Source organism: Microtus ochrogaster, chromosome 6 (assembly GCF_000317375.1).
Source record: "Microtus ochrogaster isolate Prairie Vole_2 chromosome 6, MicOch1.0, whole genome shotgun sequence".
NCBI classification, from domain to species: Eukaryota; Metazoa; Chordata; class Mammalia; order Rodentia; family Cricetidae; genus Microtus; species Microtus ochrogaster.
The window spans coordinates 62,681,141-62,696,544 of NC_022013.1; the positions used below are offsets into that span (position 1 = coordinate 62,681,141).

General features: G+C 42.9%; 1 protein-coding gene across 1 annotated transcript; it reads right to left on the minus strand.

Moving 5' to 3' along the window:
• Positions 1 to 11,507: 11,507 nt before the first annotated feature.
• Positions 11,508 to 12,964, minus strand: Hesx1 (HESX homeobox 1). Its single transcript, XM_005348687.2, has 4 exons — positions 12,808 to 12,964; positions 12,049 to 12,248; positions 11,686 to 11,787; positions 11,508 to 11,603 (listed from the first exon to the last, which is right to left on the minus strand). The coding sequence occupies exons 1-4, from the start codon at positions 12,962 to 12,964 to the stop codon at positions 11,508 to 11,510; spliced, it is 555 nt and encodes a 184-aa protein (XP_005348744.1).
• Between the last annotated feature and the right edge of the window lie 2,440 nt (positions 12,965 to 15,404).

Genomic DNA, 15,404 nt, shown 5'->3' on the forward strand with positions numbered 1-15,404 from the left:
GGCTGAGACTCCTTGTTTTGTGTTTGTGCCCGACTTTCTTCTGTGTGCTTCCTTGTGAGAAACCTGCCCCTATTCCTTGCCGTTTCAGAGGCTGCTGGAGAAAGTGGCCCATCTCTGTGGGCTAAGAGCGACTAACTACTCAACCCTTAGAACCGGGAATCCTGGAGACTTCCCTCCTGGGTCTGGCAGGCTTGCCCTCCCTTTAGTTTCCTGCACTGGCCAGAGATGGGCCTTGAGTCATGTCATCACACCGTGTCCAGGAGCAGAGGAGGCCTGAGGTAAAGGAAAGGTGCTCCCAGTGATGTCATGTGAGCTCTAGCTATGGCCAGACCCTAGACCTCCGAACCAGGCTTCCAGTGAGCCTATCGATCCTCGTACCGCTCCAGGAAGTTTCTTCTCTTGTTGCAGGGAAAAGTCTGACTCACACACAGGCCCTGGATGTTTACTCTGCTATCGTTCCAAGCCTCAAGCTAAAAAGTGCCTTTGGCAGATAATCATCCCTGTAACTTAACAGAGAGGCCGAGCTTGGAATGCGGCTCAGTGGTGGAACTCGGCCTAGCACGTGTAAGGCCCCAGGTTCTGAAGCAGCCTAGCTGGTCTTGAGTGAGCGTTCCGGCCAAGGTTGGACGGTAACACTGGGGCAGATACAATGTCACAGAATGTGAGGCCTCGCAAGTGCTAACCCAAGGACAAGTCCACCATTCCCTGCTCTCAAGTGCTGTTCTAGAACACAGTCCACAGAGCTGCAGTCTATCACCGCCCAACACTCTGCTCCCACACACCCTAACTCCGCAGTCTGGCTCCAATCCCAGCCCGGCATTCCGGCTTTCACAGCCGCCGCCGTTGCTCCCGTACCTCCACACCTGTGAGAAACCCGCTTGCGTTTCCTCATCACGTTCACCTACTTGCCCAAACCTGTAAGATACAGAATAGGTCCAGAATTGCTGATTCATACAAAAAGCAAGCTTATTAACAGTATTTAGTATGTATACATATTGAACAAGGAATCAAACTGATGGTCTATTGCATATTACGGAAGTGTTCTACCACTAAGTTACATTTTCAAGATTCACAGTTTTTAATATTGACAAAAGTTCGAAACACTCATGCGTGTGTGTGTGTGTGTGTGTGTGTGTGTGTGTGTGTGTGTGTTACACACGGGTGCCCATGGTTGCCCGGGAGCTGAGTTACAGGCAGTTGTAAGGCCCCGTGTGGGTCCTGGGAACTGAACCTGGGTCCTGTGCAGGAGCAGCCAGTGCTCTGAACTGCTGAGCCGTTTCTCTAGTCCCTGCTTCTTTATCTTTAATCTGGGTTTACATAGACAAAACAAGGTCCCAAAATTCCCTCTGCAGCTTTCCCCACACAATGTGTTTGAATTAACCTGAAGTTCATTGTCTTTGGTTTTATTTACGTGTAAGAGATTTTTTTTTTCCCTCAGCCTTGTTTGAAACATGACTACAGGTCTGAGAGTCACACTGTGCGGTATTTCTATATGCAGGAAAGTTGTCATTTCCTCCTTCAGCCTCCTCCATTCCTACGCTCCCGTTCCTGACACACATCACAGCTCCCTCAAGGTAAGCAGTCTCTTCCTGGTTTGTGTTCTTTGTGTATCTTTAAAAACATAAGCAGCTACATCTATGTTTTCTTGTTTCTCCTTTTCGTATTATAAACTCTCTAGCATTCTTCTTTGTTACTTAAGAGGATCTACCTTGGTTGGGCAGTGGTGGAGCCTGTCTTTAATCCCAACACTCCGGAGGCAGGATTGGTCACATGGGCAGGGCCTACCCTTGTGGTTAACCTTAGTCATTCAGGTGTCAGATAACCCCCCTACTTATAACCCTGGTACAGTGCGGTCTAAATCACCACCTTAAGTTAAATAGTTTGCATAACTTATCTAGCCTGACCCAAGACCCAGGAATACAAAAGTACTTTTATCAGGCAGGATAGAGCAAGGGCTCAAAGATATCTCCTAACAGGCTTACAAGGGCCAGGTTCTTTGGAATGTGCAGGGCTTGAATACTTGAAACTTGCTGAGTTATGTTGGTTTAATTCCATTCTGCTCAGAAAACATATTTGGTAACTTTATCAGTTTGTGACATTTTAGTACCCAGAATACATGTACTTGAGATAACATACATGTGTGGGTTGGGGGAGAAGTCTCACTCAGGGGTAGCAAGCATTTTTCTGTCTTGCATGAGATGCTGGGTTTGATACCCTGGCACCCTCAATCCCCCCAGTACTCACAAGTGAAGGTGTACTCTGCTCTGTTACCATAGAAATGAGAGCTATGTTTGGTGGTGTACTCTGCTTTGGTACTGTAGGAGTGACAGCTATGTTTGGTGGTGTTTCGTTCTGAGTAAGTCATTACTTTTACGTGTTCCCATGACTGCTTAAGACTCCAGTTGTGATAATTAATTCGTTTCTCCTTGCAGTATTTGTTGTTGTTGTTTCTCTGTTTAACAATCCTGGCTAGCCTGGAACTCACTTGGTAGACCAGGCTGGCCTCGAACTCACTGAGATCTGCCTGCCTCTGCCTCCCAAGTGCTGGGATTAAAGGCGTGCACCACCACTACCAGCAGTATCACCAATTTCTGTTTCACTAAGTTTGTTGATAGGTATATGATAGGTTTACCTCTAGCTATTTCCCCTGCCTTTTTTTTAAATGTTTATTTATTTATTATGTATACAATATTCTGTCTGTGTGTGTCTGCAGGCCAGAAGAGGGCACCAGACCTCTTTACAGATGGTTGTGAGCCACCATGTGGTTGCTGGAAATTGAACTCAGGACCTTTGGAAGAGCAGGCAATGCTCTTAACCACTGAGCCATCTCTCCAGCCCCCTTCCCCTGCCTTTGAATGTTTGTTTGAGACCAGAGGTCACTATGTAGCCCTGGCTGTTCTGGAACTTGCTATGTAGACCAGGCTGGTCTCTAACTTGCAGAAATATGTACACCTCTGCCTTCTGAGTGCTGGTGAGTGCTTATTATTATTGGTGTTTGGAGACTGGGTTTCTCTGTGTGTAGCCTTGGATGTCTTGGAACTCACTCTGCAGACCAGGGTGACCTCAAACACACAGAGATCCACCCTCCTCTGCCTTCCAAGTGCCACCACCACCTGGTTTAGCTTTATTTTTAATTAAGTGGGCTTTATTCTAGATTGGCAAGAATCCATGGAGATCAGTCCATTTCTTCCTGTAAGTATACTGATACAGTATACAATTGGTACATTTCCTAGTACTGAGCCAATCTTGTATTCCTGGAATAAGCCTATTTGATCATACTGTGTCATTTTGTTACAGTGGTGTTGGGTTATGTTAGCTAATATTTTATTTGGTATTTTTGCATCAATATTTACCAGTTATGGGTAAGATTTGCTTTCTTGTTGCATTAAATAATTTAGCAGCTTGCCTTCCTTTTCAATATTCCAGAACAATTTATGGAGTGTTTGGTAAAACTTTTTTTTTTTTTTTTTGGTTTTTTTTTTCGAGACAGGGTTTCTCTGTGGTTTTGGAGCCTTTCCTGGCACTAGCTCTTGTAGACCAGGCTGGTCTCGAACTCACAGAGATCCGCCTGCCTCTGCCTCCCGAGTGCTGGGATTAAAGGCATGCGCCACCACCGCCCGGCTTTGGTAAAACTTAAAACTTTAAAATGTTTAAATTGGAGATTCAGTCAGGTAGAGGTGGCACATGCCTCTCTAATCCCAGCACTCAGGAGGCAGAGGCTGGCAGATCTCTGTGAGTTCAAGGCCAGCCTAGTCTACAGAGTGAGTTCCAGGACAACCAGGGCTGTTACACAGAGAAACCCTGTCTTGAAAAAAAATTATTATTCAAAATTTCTATTTCTAGGTGTGGTCCAGTCAGGGTTACACAGACCAAGTGTCAAATAATAGCAACAGAATCAAGCAACAAACAAAACCCAATTAGCTCTAAAGAAACCAAACTTTGCAATTCTGGAGTTTTAAAAAGTTATTTATTTTTATTTTATGTGTATGAGGATTTGCTTGCATGTATGCATATGTACCACTTGCACACCAATCTCTGTTGGAGGTCAGAAGAGAACCTGGAATTCCCTGGAACTGCTCTTACAGACCCATATGAGCTGCCATGTGGATGCTGGGACCTGAACTCAGGGTCCTCTGCAAGAGCAGCGAGTTGTCCTAACCCCTGAGCCAGGTCCCTAGCTCCCTTGGGAGTTTTAAAAAATTTGTTTAAGGCCTGAAAAATATTTCTACCCACTCTTCGTTGTTGTTACTCTGCTTTGTTTTTGAGACAAGGTCTCATGTAACCCTGTCTACAATCAACTTGGTTATGTAGTTGATGCTAGCCTTGTATTTGTGGCGGACCATCCTGCTGCCACTTCCCAAATGTTGGGTACACAGGCGTGTGCTAAACACTAGCTCCCATGTTCTCTTTTTAATCTCATCTTTATCATTTCCATTCTTGTTCATATTTGTTACTTGTACTTTCTATAATTCTCTCTTAGCTGCTTAGGTTTAAATTACATAGTTTTAGTTTTTTTCAATGATGTATGTGCTACAGCCATACTTTTCTTCCTGTATCACTGCTTTATATATTTCACAACTTTTTGTACATATTTTTTTTTGTTTTTGTTTTTTGAGACAGGGTTTCTCTGTGGTTTTGGAGCCTGTCCCGGAACTAGCTCTTGTAGACCAGGCTGGTCTCGAACTCACAGAGATCCGCCTGCCTCTGCCTCCCAAGTGCTGGGATTAAAGGCGTGCGCCACCACCGCCCAGCTGTACATATTTTATTATCACTAACTTTAGACATTCTTTTATTTTCTTTTTTTGTGCATGTGTGTTTGTGTATATATATATCCATGTATGAGGGGGTCAAAGGTGTTCTCTTCAATTGTTTTCAATCTTATTTTCAAATATATATATTTGAGAAAAATCTATATAGAGAGACTGCATATTTAAGTACCATGACATAGGTGTGGGTGTCAGGGGCCAACGTGCTGGAACAGATTTTCTCTTATCATGCAGATTCCGGGGCTTAAGATCAGGTTATAAGGCTTGGTGGCAAGTGCTTTTTACTGGGTGAGCCTGGCTCCTCCACGTTATTCCTGAGACAGATTCTCTCACTGAACCTGGAGCTTGCTATTAGAGTAAACTGGCTATCCTCAGAACTTCAAGGAGCTTCATGGAGCTTCCTGTCTTGGCTTCCCTAGTGTTTCAATTGTAGGAGTGAGACTGGGTTGCTAAAAACTGAACTTGGGTCTTCATGCATGTGTAGCAAGTGAGTCCTTCATTGACTGAGCTCTTCCCAGCCCTGCAATTTACGTATGTTGGTTTAGTTTTCTCCCTTCTCTCAGGAGTTATTTAATAGAAAGATTTAAAATGGTTGAAGAATCTTTTTGTTTTTAAATTAAATTGAGTTTGCAAAAAAAGTTGCAAGGAGACATCACCTGCCATCAACTAGCAACTGTGATGAACACACCCAGATAATGTGGGGCGTCCACAGGGGAGGGACAGCGGCAACAATCGATGTCACGTTTCTCACAAGCAGCCCAAGATGTCGCGGGCTTAAATCACACAGAGCAGGCGTGTTTTCTCGACGCACAATGGTCTCCTGCAATTCAGTTGTTCTCTACCTCGTTCCCTACCGATTTTGTGGTGAGGGAGGGGCTTCAAAGTACTGGAGACTGAACCTGAGTTCTCTTGGATGCCAGGCAAGAGTTCCACCCCTGAGTCATAGCCCAGTCCCTGTCAATTCCCTTACAAATTCACCAAACACCTGTCAAGTTGTGCTGGGAAGAGGCATTGACACGATGTCATTTCATCTTCATAGCGAGACACTCTCGCTAATCAATGAAATTAATCTGCCTATGTGAGACTTAATGTAATACATTTTGTAGCTATTGAGTATAAATGTTGCAGGCGTGATATAAAAAGCTCCCCCCCCCACTCAATCCATTTAAAAGTATGAAGTCAACTCGTGCCTGCTCACTTCCAATATATCACTGCAGTACAGACATGATAGCAAGAAAACCAATACAATCACATACATACTCTTTTTCTGGTTCCGGTTCCTTCCCCTCTGCTGTGCAGTCTCTAAGGGCATCTCCCCCTCCCTCGCCACCCCTTTCTGTCCCAGGAGCGCTGCCCAGTCCTCTGTATTCAGTTCTCCCATCTACAAGTCTCTTTTTAGTATCTTAAAAAACTTAAAAAATATCTATCTATTATCTATCTCTCTAATCAAAGGGCTAAGGATTTGCTCAGCAGTAGAATGTTGGTCTCATTTGCTTGAAGCCCTTGAGTGCAGTCCCCTAAATTGCAGAAAAATCTCTTTTGAGATTGAATTTATATACCACAAATCCATTATTTAAAAAAAGTAAACCATGTTGCCATTTTTACTATACTATGATAGTTAATTTCAATACCAACTTGACTAAGTCATCTGTTTGCTTCTGTAAAGATAGGTTTGTTTTGTTCTTTCAGGCTGGGTTCCAAAGGCTCCACCATCAAAATCACACTGGAATTGGGTCTTACATAGGAATTCTTGGAATTGGGGTGGTCATAAAACTAAAAGGCAAGTTTTCAGAGATGCTGAAAACCTGAGTCAACAGATGCTTACTCCACACGAAGTGGAGACTCCAGCACACCTCCAGAGGCACTGCAGTGCTGACTTTATGACGCCCAAAACTGAAAAGGTTGAAAACTTGTTTCCAAGTCCATGGATCAGCTGGGGTTTGACAGAAGAAGCCAGGCTCAGGCTCATGGTTTTTGCTAGTTGTGTGTACACACGTGTGTGGTGTTTGTGTGTACACACATGTGTGTGGTGTTTGTGTACACATGCGTGTGTAGAAGCAAGGGATACACATCATCCTAGTTCTCAATTGTCCTTTACTTTTTAAAAAAACTTTTATTTATGCTGAGCGGCGGTGGCGCACGCCTTTAATCCCAGCACGTGGAAGGCAGAGGCAAGTGGATCTCTGTGGGTGCAATCACACTCGAGACCAGCCTGGTCTAAAGAGCTAGTTCTAGCACAGGCTCCAAAGCTACAGAGAAACCCTGTCTTGAAAAACAACAAACAAACAAAAACCCAAACCCTCTTTTATTTATTTAGCTGTATGTGTATGCACGTAGGCCGGTGTATGTGTGTGGGCCTGTGTGTGCACGCCATGATGTTTGTGTGTCAGTCCCCAGGGGATAGCTTGTGGGATTACCTTCTCTTCTACCAAATGTGTCCCAGGGATCAAACTTAAGTTTTCTGGCTTGGTGGGAGGTGCCTCTATCGAGTGAGCCAAATCACTGGCCCTTTCACCCTGGTTTCAGAAGGTGGTTTTCTCATTGAACCTGAGGTTCACCAATTCAGATAGTCTGCCTGTTTCAGCTCCTACCCCAAACCCCAAGCACCAATGGGGTTGCAGTCAAGTGCCTCCACACTGATTTTCATGTTTGCTGTAGCATGGACCTTTAACAGCTGAGCTGCCCCTCGATTCCCTATTTGTTAGTTTTCGATGTGGCAAACAGGACAACAGGATACAACCTCCATTGTCATTCGATTTACTGAAATTACCTTGTCATACATGTCTGTTCAGCAGATGGCCGCATCAGCCATCCTATGAGACAGACTGGAGAACAGAAGCAGGTGGTTTGGTTCCTCAACACTAGTGATTTTATAACAGAAGATAGCAGTAAACCTTTTAGCTTCCAGAGTTCTTTGGTGAGGGGTTCATTTGTGGGACTCAATCAATAAAGCTTGTTGATACCACCACGCCTGCCAAGGTCAATTAGCACTGAAGGGTGAGACTGAAAAATGAAAGAGGAAATTGGAAGCGGGTGAGCCTCACAGGGTTGGGGTCTCAGTGAGAGTCACTGGATTTGCCTCCGTTGTCCTGTGTGGGTGCAACAAGAGACAGGAAGAGAGCGCTAGGCTAAACCACTCATTTGGAGCTAGAACAGACTCAAAAAGTCATTGATTGACTCAGTGTCTTGGGCCTCACTTCACGTAAACCGGCGAGCTCACTCGCCCCGCTTCAGAGTCCCCGGCGGTGCTGTGTGCTGGCTTGGTAATGGGAGGGCTATGTTATTTGTGCTATGTGTGATAAGACGCCAGTGGGGGAAGCTGCTATTAACACTGATTAACTCCAGAGCTGACCACCGGCACACACAACCATTGTTCCCACCAGAACCCTTTACCGATGGGCTTTGTCTAGCTGGCTTTAGCAGAGACAAACGCCATTACGGGAGACCAAATAACTTCATTTGGGTAGACGGCAGATAATAGAGACTCTGCAGGTATTAGCCTGACTGCATTAGTTTGATTTGCTGCTACTGTTCACCTTGTCCAGGGCATTAATGGAGACAAAGGCCTGGAATTACCCGCAGCAGAGATAAGCTGTGGATTAAGGATTTCCCTGAGCTCAGGGGAAAGAATTCTACCCTAGCTTTGCATTTTGCTTGTTTTCTCCCTCCCTTAAAGTTAACTTCCAGTCTCCCCCTGAATGTCATTATGTTCTTTACAAATTTTGATAATTTTAATTCCATTAAATTACATTACCTGAGTCATTAGTTCCTCAAATAAGATCAATCATTATCTTTCAGGTTTTTGAAAACGATTTTAAGGGCAATCCAGTGCTGATCTCGTGTGCTGTCCTTCTTCTTGAATATTCTTATATAATACAATTTTGTCTCATAAGAATCATAATAGAAGTGGTATTGTAATTAATATTTAAAAATAAATGGCTACATGACATTTACAGTTATTTTCAACAATGCAAACTATCTTAATTTTTTTCTGACATCTAAATATTATTTATTTCAATTATAATTGTAATCCTTTTTCTGTGGTGCTGGAGTTGGGGGTTTTATGCAGGCGAGGTGAGTGCTCTCCTTCTGAGCCCAACGCTAATTATATCCTTTGTAATTATTGCGAGGCTGCACTATTATTTCAGTTATAAAAACATAACGCCATGGGTCACACAGAACTTATCTTAGTTGTAAGCCAGGCTGAGTTTTAGGACCCAGGAGTCAACGCTACAAGGTTGTGCTGGGAAATGCAGCGGTGAAGACGTGCTGCCTAGCCACGGCGCCCTTCCTTATTGGACTTTTAGCTGCACCAGCTTTCCCACACCCCTCTGAAGATTGCTGAGCAGTGTCTGCGGAGCTGCTTCATCTTCTCAGTTGTGGACTCTTTTACAGACTCCTCACCCTCTTTATGAGCTCGGTTTTAATTACAGACAAACTGTGGCCTTGGTTTGAAATCAAAATTTGCGAAACACACTAATTCAAAAATGCTCAAATATTAGTAAGTAGGGTAGTTTCTCTGTTCAAGACTTGAAATCTTATAAACTAAGCAGATACTAAGGAGAAAACAGTAATTCTGGCATGACAAGATACTGCAAGTTATGATCATATTGAATAAACAATAGCACAACCAACAAAAAGCTAATAATTTTTTAATGATATATAAGATTTATAACATATTTAACGGTGGTTATCTCTGAAGGATAAGACTTGAAGTGGCTTCCACTTTGGCAGTATTGTTTACAAAAATGAAATAAAAGCCTATTTCTATTACATGACACACGCCCCCCTCCTTCTGCTCTTGTTAGCTTCCAACCATCAAATTCAACGTTTTCATAGGAGCCCAGTGGAGAAGAAAGAGAACTACTGGTGGAGAAATGTTGGCTGATGTGCTTCATAAGGGCTGCACGAACTCTTTACTAATGGCAGTGGTTCCTTATGCTGGCAGGAGGGCCCCGGTTCTCCTCAGAAGCCCTTTAACCCCAGGCCTTCCTAGTGACAGCCCTGTTCACCCTTTCCTCCTCCTTCCCTGTCTTGGCGACAGTGGGGAAGAATGAGCAGTTTATTGCTGACCAATTGTTGGGAAACAGAGCTCTCTGCCCCAAATGTGCTGCCAGTAAATTATGTGACAAAGTTCTGAGTCAAACTCAGAAATAACAACAAGCTGTCTTTTAATAAATAGGTAAATATCCCAGAAAAAAATGTGTAGTGGTAATGGATTTGATAGGTTCAGTAAGAACCTTTACTCGGGTGTTCACAGGGAAATAGGATGGATGGAGGGATAGGGGAGATAGGAAAGAAAAAGGAAAATTCAGTTCAGGTGTAGAAAACTGAAATCTCGGTAGTATTGGACAGAATTGGAGCATTCAAACCAACTTTTCAAAACTAAATAAAAACCTACCCACAGGTTTTTTTCATTAACCGGGAGATAAATACCTAGGGATTTTTGTTTGTTTGTTTGTTAGTTTTTAACAGAGGAGAGGACTCCCTTATTGTCACGTCTCTCCTCACTTTATCTTCAGGTGACAGGTATGATTTGTCCACAGAAAGTGCCCTGGTTATTTCCAGGAGCTGTGTCAGGGCACATCCAAAAAGCCAGTCAATGCAGCGTGGTACCGAGGCATGTAGTGATTGGACACAGAAACAACAAGACGATCCCTGTCACTTAAAACAACAAGAGAAGAGCACAGCAAACGAACCTGAAAGCTGCTTAAAATTTGCATCTAATCTGCAAACTTACTCACTTTTAAATCGCTAAAGTCACACTTATTTATTCATGGTGTGGACAGACGCACGTGAGTACACATGTGTGGTGTGCATGCGTGTGTGTTTGAGCAGGCACATGGTGCATGTGTGGAGATCAGAAAACCACTTTCAAGTATTGATTTTCTCTTTCTATCCTGTGGGATCTGGGGGACTGATGGAGCCTGGGCCTCCAGGCATGGCAGCAAGTATCTCTACCTTGTGGACTGTCTCACCAGCCCTGCAGCTTGATTCTTTTTGGCACTACAATACAATGATGGGAATAGGAGAGCTGAGGGTCTTAGATCTGTACTTTGTCATGATGACTTAAAACAAACAAACAAACAAAAACCTTGAAATTGGTGTGCTGTAAGGACTTGTTTGAACACACGGCCAGAAATCAACAGAAGGTTCACAACTCACCCTATGATAGAGATATGTATAACTGCATCTCAAGATGAAAAGAAACTAATTGAAATAATTGGACCCTTTTTTTTATTGCTCTGCTTTTAAAATACTTTGTTAGTCGCATCCCGTCTGTGGGATCACTTAGTTTGTGTATGAGCTTAGTGATTTTAGTGCCCATACTAATTTATTAGATTAGCTTTACTTGTTTGGAAATATTGTTGTTAGTGTTGAAGTTGGGAGGAAGTAGGGAGAATGGGGTGCACCTGAGAAGTGTTAGGGGAAGAAGGGATGGATATGATTAACATATATTATATACATCTACAAAATTCTCAAAGAAAAGTATATTAAAATAGCTATCATTTCTAAAAAATTTATTAAAATATATAGGAAAGGTTTCTTCATAATAACTAAAAATGTCCAGTTATAATATATACTATGCTAGAATCATACTTATTTTGCAATACTTTCAGAAGGAATGACAATTTCAGATTAGGTACAGGAAAGAAATGGTAACATTTTAAATACTTGGTATTTCCGTTGGTTCCTTGTGTTCTGCAATTGGAAGAGAAGCTCACATGTGTAATTTTTTGGCTATTTCAGATCTGTGTTGAAGGCTTTTTTTGCCATTAGAAATTGTGATTCTCTACGGGACCTTTTCAGCTTTGCCCGGCGATTTTGAAACCAAATCTAAAATCAAGGGAAGATAAAAATAGTTCTCAGACACATTGCTGTATTACCATCACAGGTAGTAACTGTGCTTGCAAATTACCTGGATTCTGTCTTCCTCTAGATTCAGCTTCTGAGCTAAGTCCTCTCTGATGTCAATGCCAGGATAGCAGTTCACTCTGAAGACATCTTCCAATACTTCAACCTAGGATAAGGAAGGGATTCTTTAATGGGGTAAAAGTCCATATGGCACCAGAACTGGGCTTTCCTCTGTGCAGACAAAAACAACACTCTTAAACTTGGGCAGTTAACTTGAATGCATTTTTTAAAATTTGAAAACCCAGAGACTGTTACAATTGTTTCACTGATGACCTCCTGCACCGGGGTCCCGAAGTGAATGGCTGTTGCTCACCCGTGCAGCAGTTACAGCCCTGTGCTATCGCTGTTGGGTGAAAAATCTTCCCACCTGACTTTGGGTAAAAGCAGTTCTTGGTCTTCGTCCTCTGTACCAACTCAACTCTCTTTTCAAAGAGAGTGTTTCTGAGGCTGAAACATAATTTTCATATTTCGAAGCCCTCTCTTCTGGCATTGGGTGATCCATGGGACAAGGAAACAAGATCTCGCTGGGAAGATCTGGGGCATGTAGGCATGGGTTGCCACATTTCTCTAAAATCAGAAGAATAAACTCCATCTTAGATTGCCTGTGTTCATAAATCTGGGAAAAGGTCATTTCAGTAACTTATTTTGAATTTTTCTAGAGAATTCTTCAGGATTTCACAAAAGAACAGCCTCTCCCATCACCCAAAGAAGCAGAGAGAGAGAGAGAGAGAGAGAGAGAGAGAGAGAGAGAGAGAGAGAGAGAGAAGGAAGAAAGGAAGAAAGAAAGGAAAGGAAAGGAAGGTAGGAAGGAAGAAAAGAAAAGAGCTGAAACTCAGTGTGTGGTGACAGAGAACATCTTGGACTCTACCATTTCTTTTTCAGAGAGAAGAGAGTTAGATTGCCTGATGTGTCAAACATACAGAGGGTCTTCTGAAGCAGATGCTAGCTCTTTCCACGAGTGACTTAACATTTTCCCATCTACGGCAGACACTCTATTCGCTTATGGTCCTGTAGGGGCTTTTTGTATTTATGGAACAGAAGGAAAACGTAGCTTCTAACTCTATATTGTGTGAAATAAAGGGCAAACTAAAAGGCAGATGAACTTAAAAATTAAGTTGTAGCGTACCTGAATCGCCGCAGGTGTCTGTCCACGGTCTGTGGGGTCTTATTGACGGTACGCAATCTTTTTTCTGGTCCAGTCCTAAAATGCTCTCAATTGTGAAGGAGCAGGATGAGGGCTTGGTTTCCCTGAGTTGAGCACCTTCCCGAAGGCTGGGAGACATCCTCTTTCGGGTCGTGCAGAGCTGGAGGGCTCCTGCCCCACGTGTGCAGAGCTGGGCTCCTCTAGCAGTTCACCTTATAGCTTTGTTGACTTGGGGGCTGGGTTTTGAAAGTCACTAATTAAAATCCTGTTTTAGAAAGTTTTAGCAATTCAATGAACAGTTGCCCAGCCAGCAGCTTAAGGAGTTAATTGTTTATTTGTTTGCAAGTCATTAGCTACTAATGGCTACACCAGGGGGCCACCTACAGGGACAAAAAGTGTTATCTCTCCTAAGCAGAATGCAGACTTAACTTTCTTGAAGGAAGTGATGCGCAAACGTAGCACCTCCCTTTTATTTAAGATCACTAATGTATAAAATCAGGTTTTTATTCTGAAGTTGATATTTTCCAGGATTCTAGTTACCAAAATGTACAGGACAGAGAGAAGAGCAGTCAAGTAAACAATAATCTGATTTAGTGACTATTCTTCCAAAGAAACTGGAAAAAAAAATAATAATCTCTTAATACTATTACAGTAATTCTGATGAAAATGCTTGTTTTCCACATGCATATGTAATAGTGAGCACCGTCAGTGAAATCACAGTACTCTTTGGAGGGCAGCATACTGGAAAAGCCTGGCAGCGTTATTAACATGGAGTGTAATTGTCTTCCAAGTGCCTTGGATTAATTCATAGGAACAGTTGCACCATGTGTTTTAAATAATTAATGGACTAATTCCTTTCTTTCATTCTTTCTTTTAAATGAGAGAGATACACGCTTACATGAAGTTCATATGCTACAGAGAATATGTCAAAGAACATAGTTAACTATACCTTTCTGCTTTGAAGTCTTATAGAGTTATGGAACCAACTCTATAGATCAAGCTGGCCTTAAATTTAGATATCTGAAAAAAAAAAAAGGAAAAAGCCGGGCGATGGTGGCGCACGCCTTTAATCCCAGCACTCGGGAGGCAGAGACAGGCGGATCTCTGTGAGTTCGAGACCAGCCTGGTCTACAGAGCTAGTTCCAGGACAGGCTCCAAAGCCACAGACAAACTCTGTCTCGAAAAAACAAACAAAAAAAAAAAACAAAAAAAAATTTAGATATCTGCCTCCCTCTGCCTGGTGAACATTGGACTTAAAAGCGGAGGACACAGTGTGTGTCACACTGCTTGACTTAGGGCTTGTATGTGCAACTTGCTTTGGCCACTGGAAGGAATGTGAGCAAAGTCTCAAAATGTGTTAGCATGATTGCTTTGCCTTCCTGGGCTTCTGATAACACCATGACATCAGCCCTGGGGTAGCTACTGCCCTTGAGTCTTCAGCCTAAGCCCTAGAATAAACTGTAGATCAGACTCCAACCCTTCTTACAGTTTATAGTCAAGTCCGCTGAGTCCAGAAAGCTCAGTCAATGTAACAGTCCGGGCTGTCCTGGAACTCACTTTGTAGACCAGAGCTGGGGCTGGAGAAATGTCTCAGTGGTTGAGTGCACTGCCTTGATGCTCTTCTAGTGGTTCAGGGATCTTGGGGATCTGTCACCCTCACACAGACATATAAGCAGGCAGAATACCAATGCACATTATTATTATTATTATTATTATTTTAAACAAAGATCCACCTGTCTCTGCTTCTCAAGTGTTGGGATTAAAGGTGTGCATGATCATGCCCAGACTTGATCTGGTTTTTTTTTTTTTTAAATTGATATATCTTTACTTGCAAGCGTTCATTTCAAGAGTCCTTGGTCTGGTTTGAAGTCTCTGGCTTCTGCTACACTCTCAATGCTGAACCCTCACTGGGACTCCTCTTGGATATCCTGTTGTTGCCCTGTGCAGCTTTGGTAGGGTGGATGTTGGGATGCATCTTTATTCGGTATGCATATATTTAGAACTGTAATATCCTCTAGGTGAATTGTTTCTTTAACAAGCAGGAAGTGATCCTCTTTGTCTGCTTTGACTAGTTTTGGCTTGGAGTCTGTTTTGTTGGCTATTAGAATGCTACACATCCTTGTCTGTGGGTCCTTTTACTTGGAATACCCTTTCCATCCTTTTATTCTAAGGCTGTGCCTTATCTTTGATAATGAGATGTATTTCTTAGAAGTAGCAAAAAGGTGGGTCCTGCTTTATCATCCAACCTGCTAGTCTATCCTCTTTATTGGAGAATTGAGACTGTTAAAGTAGCATGATTAATAAGAACCCAGAGACAGATATTGGGGTTCAACCTGAAGACCAGAAAAGCAAAGCAGCCAGCCACTGGTTCTTACCTTGACCTCAGTCTGAAAATGGTGATCCTGCCTCCAGGAAACCTCAGGAGACTGAGAGCTGTCTCCTCCCGCTTCATAATCCTCTCTAGTTCTGGGATTAAAGGAGTGCACCACTGGGTTTCTATGGCAACTAGTGTGGCTACTGGGATTAAAGGTGTGTGTCATTGCTGCCTCATCTGTAAGGCTGGCCAGTGTGGCTGTTTT

Bases quoted from the DNA above. Each gene is read 5' to 3' on its own strand.
- Hesx1 (XM_005348687.2), bottom strand. From the start codon at position 12,964: ATGTCTCCCAGCCTTCGGGAAGGTGCTCAACTCAGGGAAACCAAGCCC. The intron at 12,249-12,807 runs GTACGCTACAAC...TTCTGATTTTAG, and splicing joins AGACACCTGCGGCGATTCAG to AGAAATGTGGCAACCCATGC. The intron at 11,788-12,048 runs GTGGGAAGATTT...TCCTTATCCTAG, and splicing joins CTGCTTTTACCCAAAGTCAG to GTTGAAGTATTGGAAGATGT.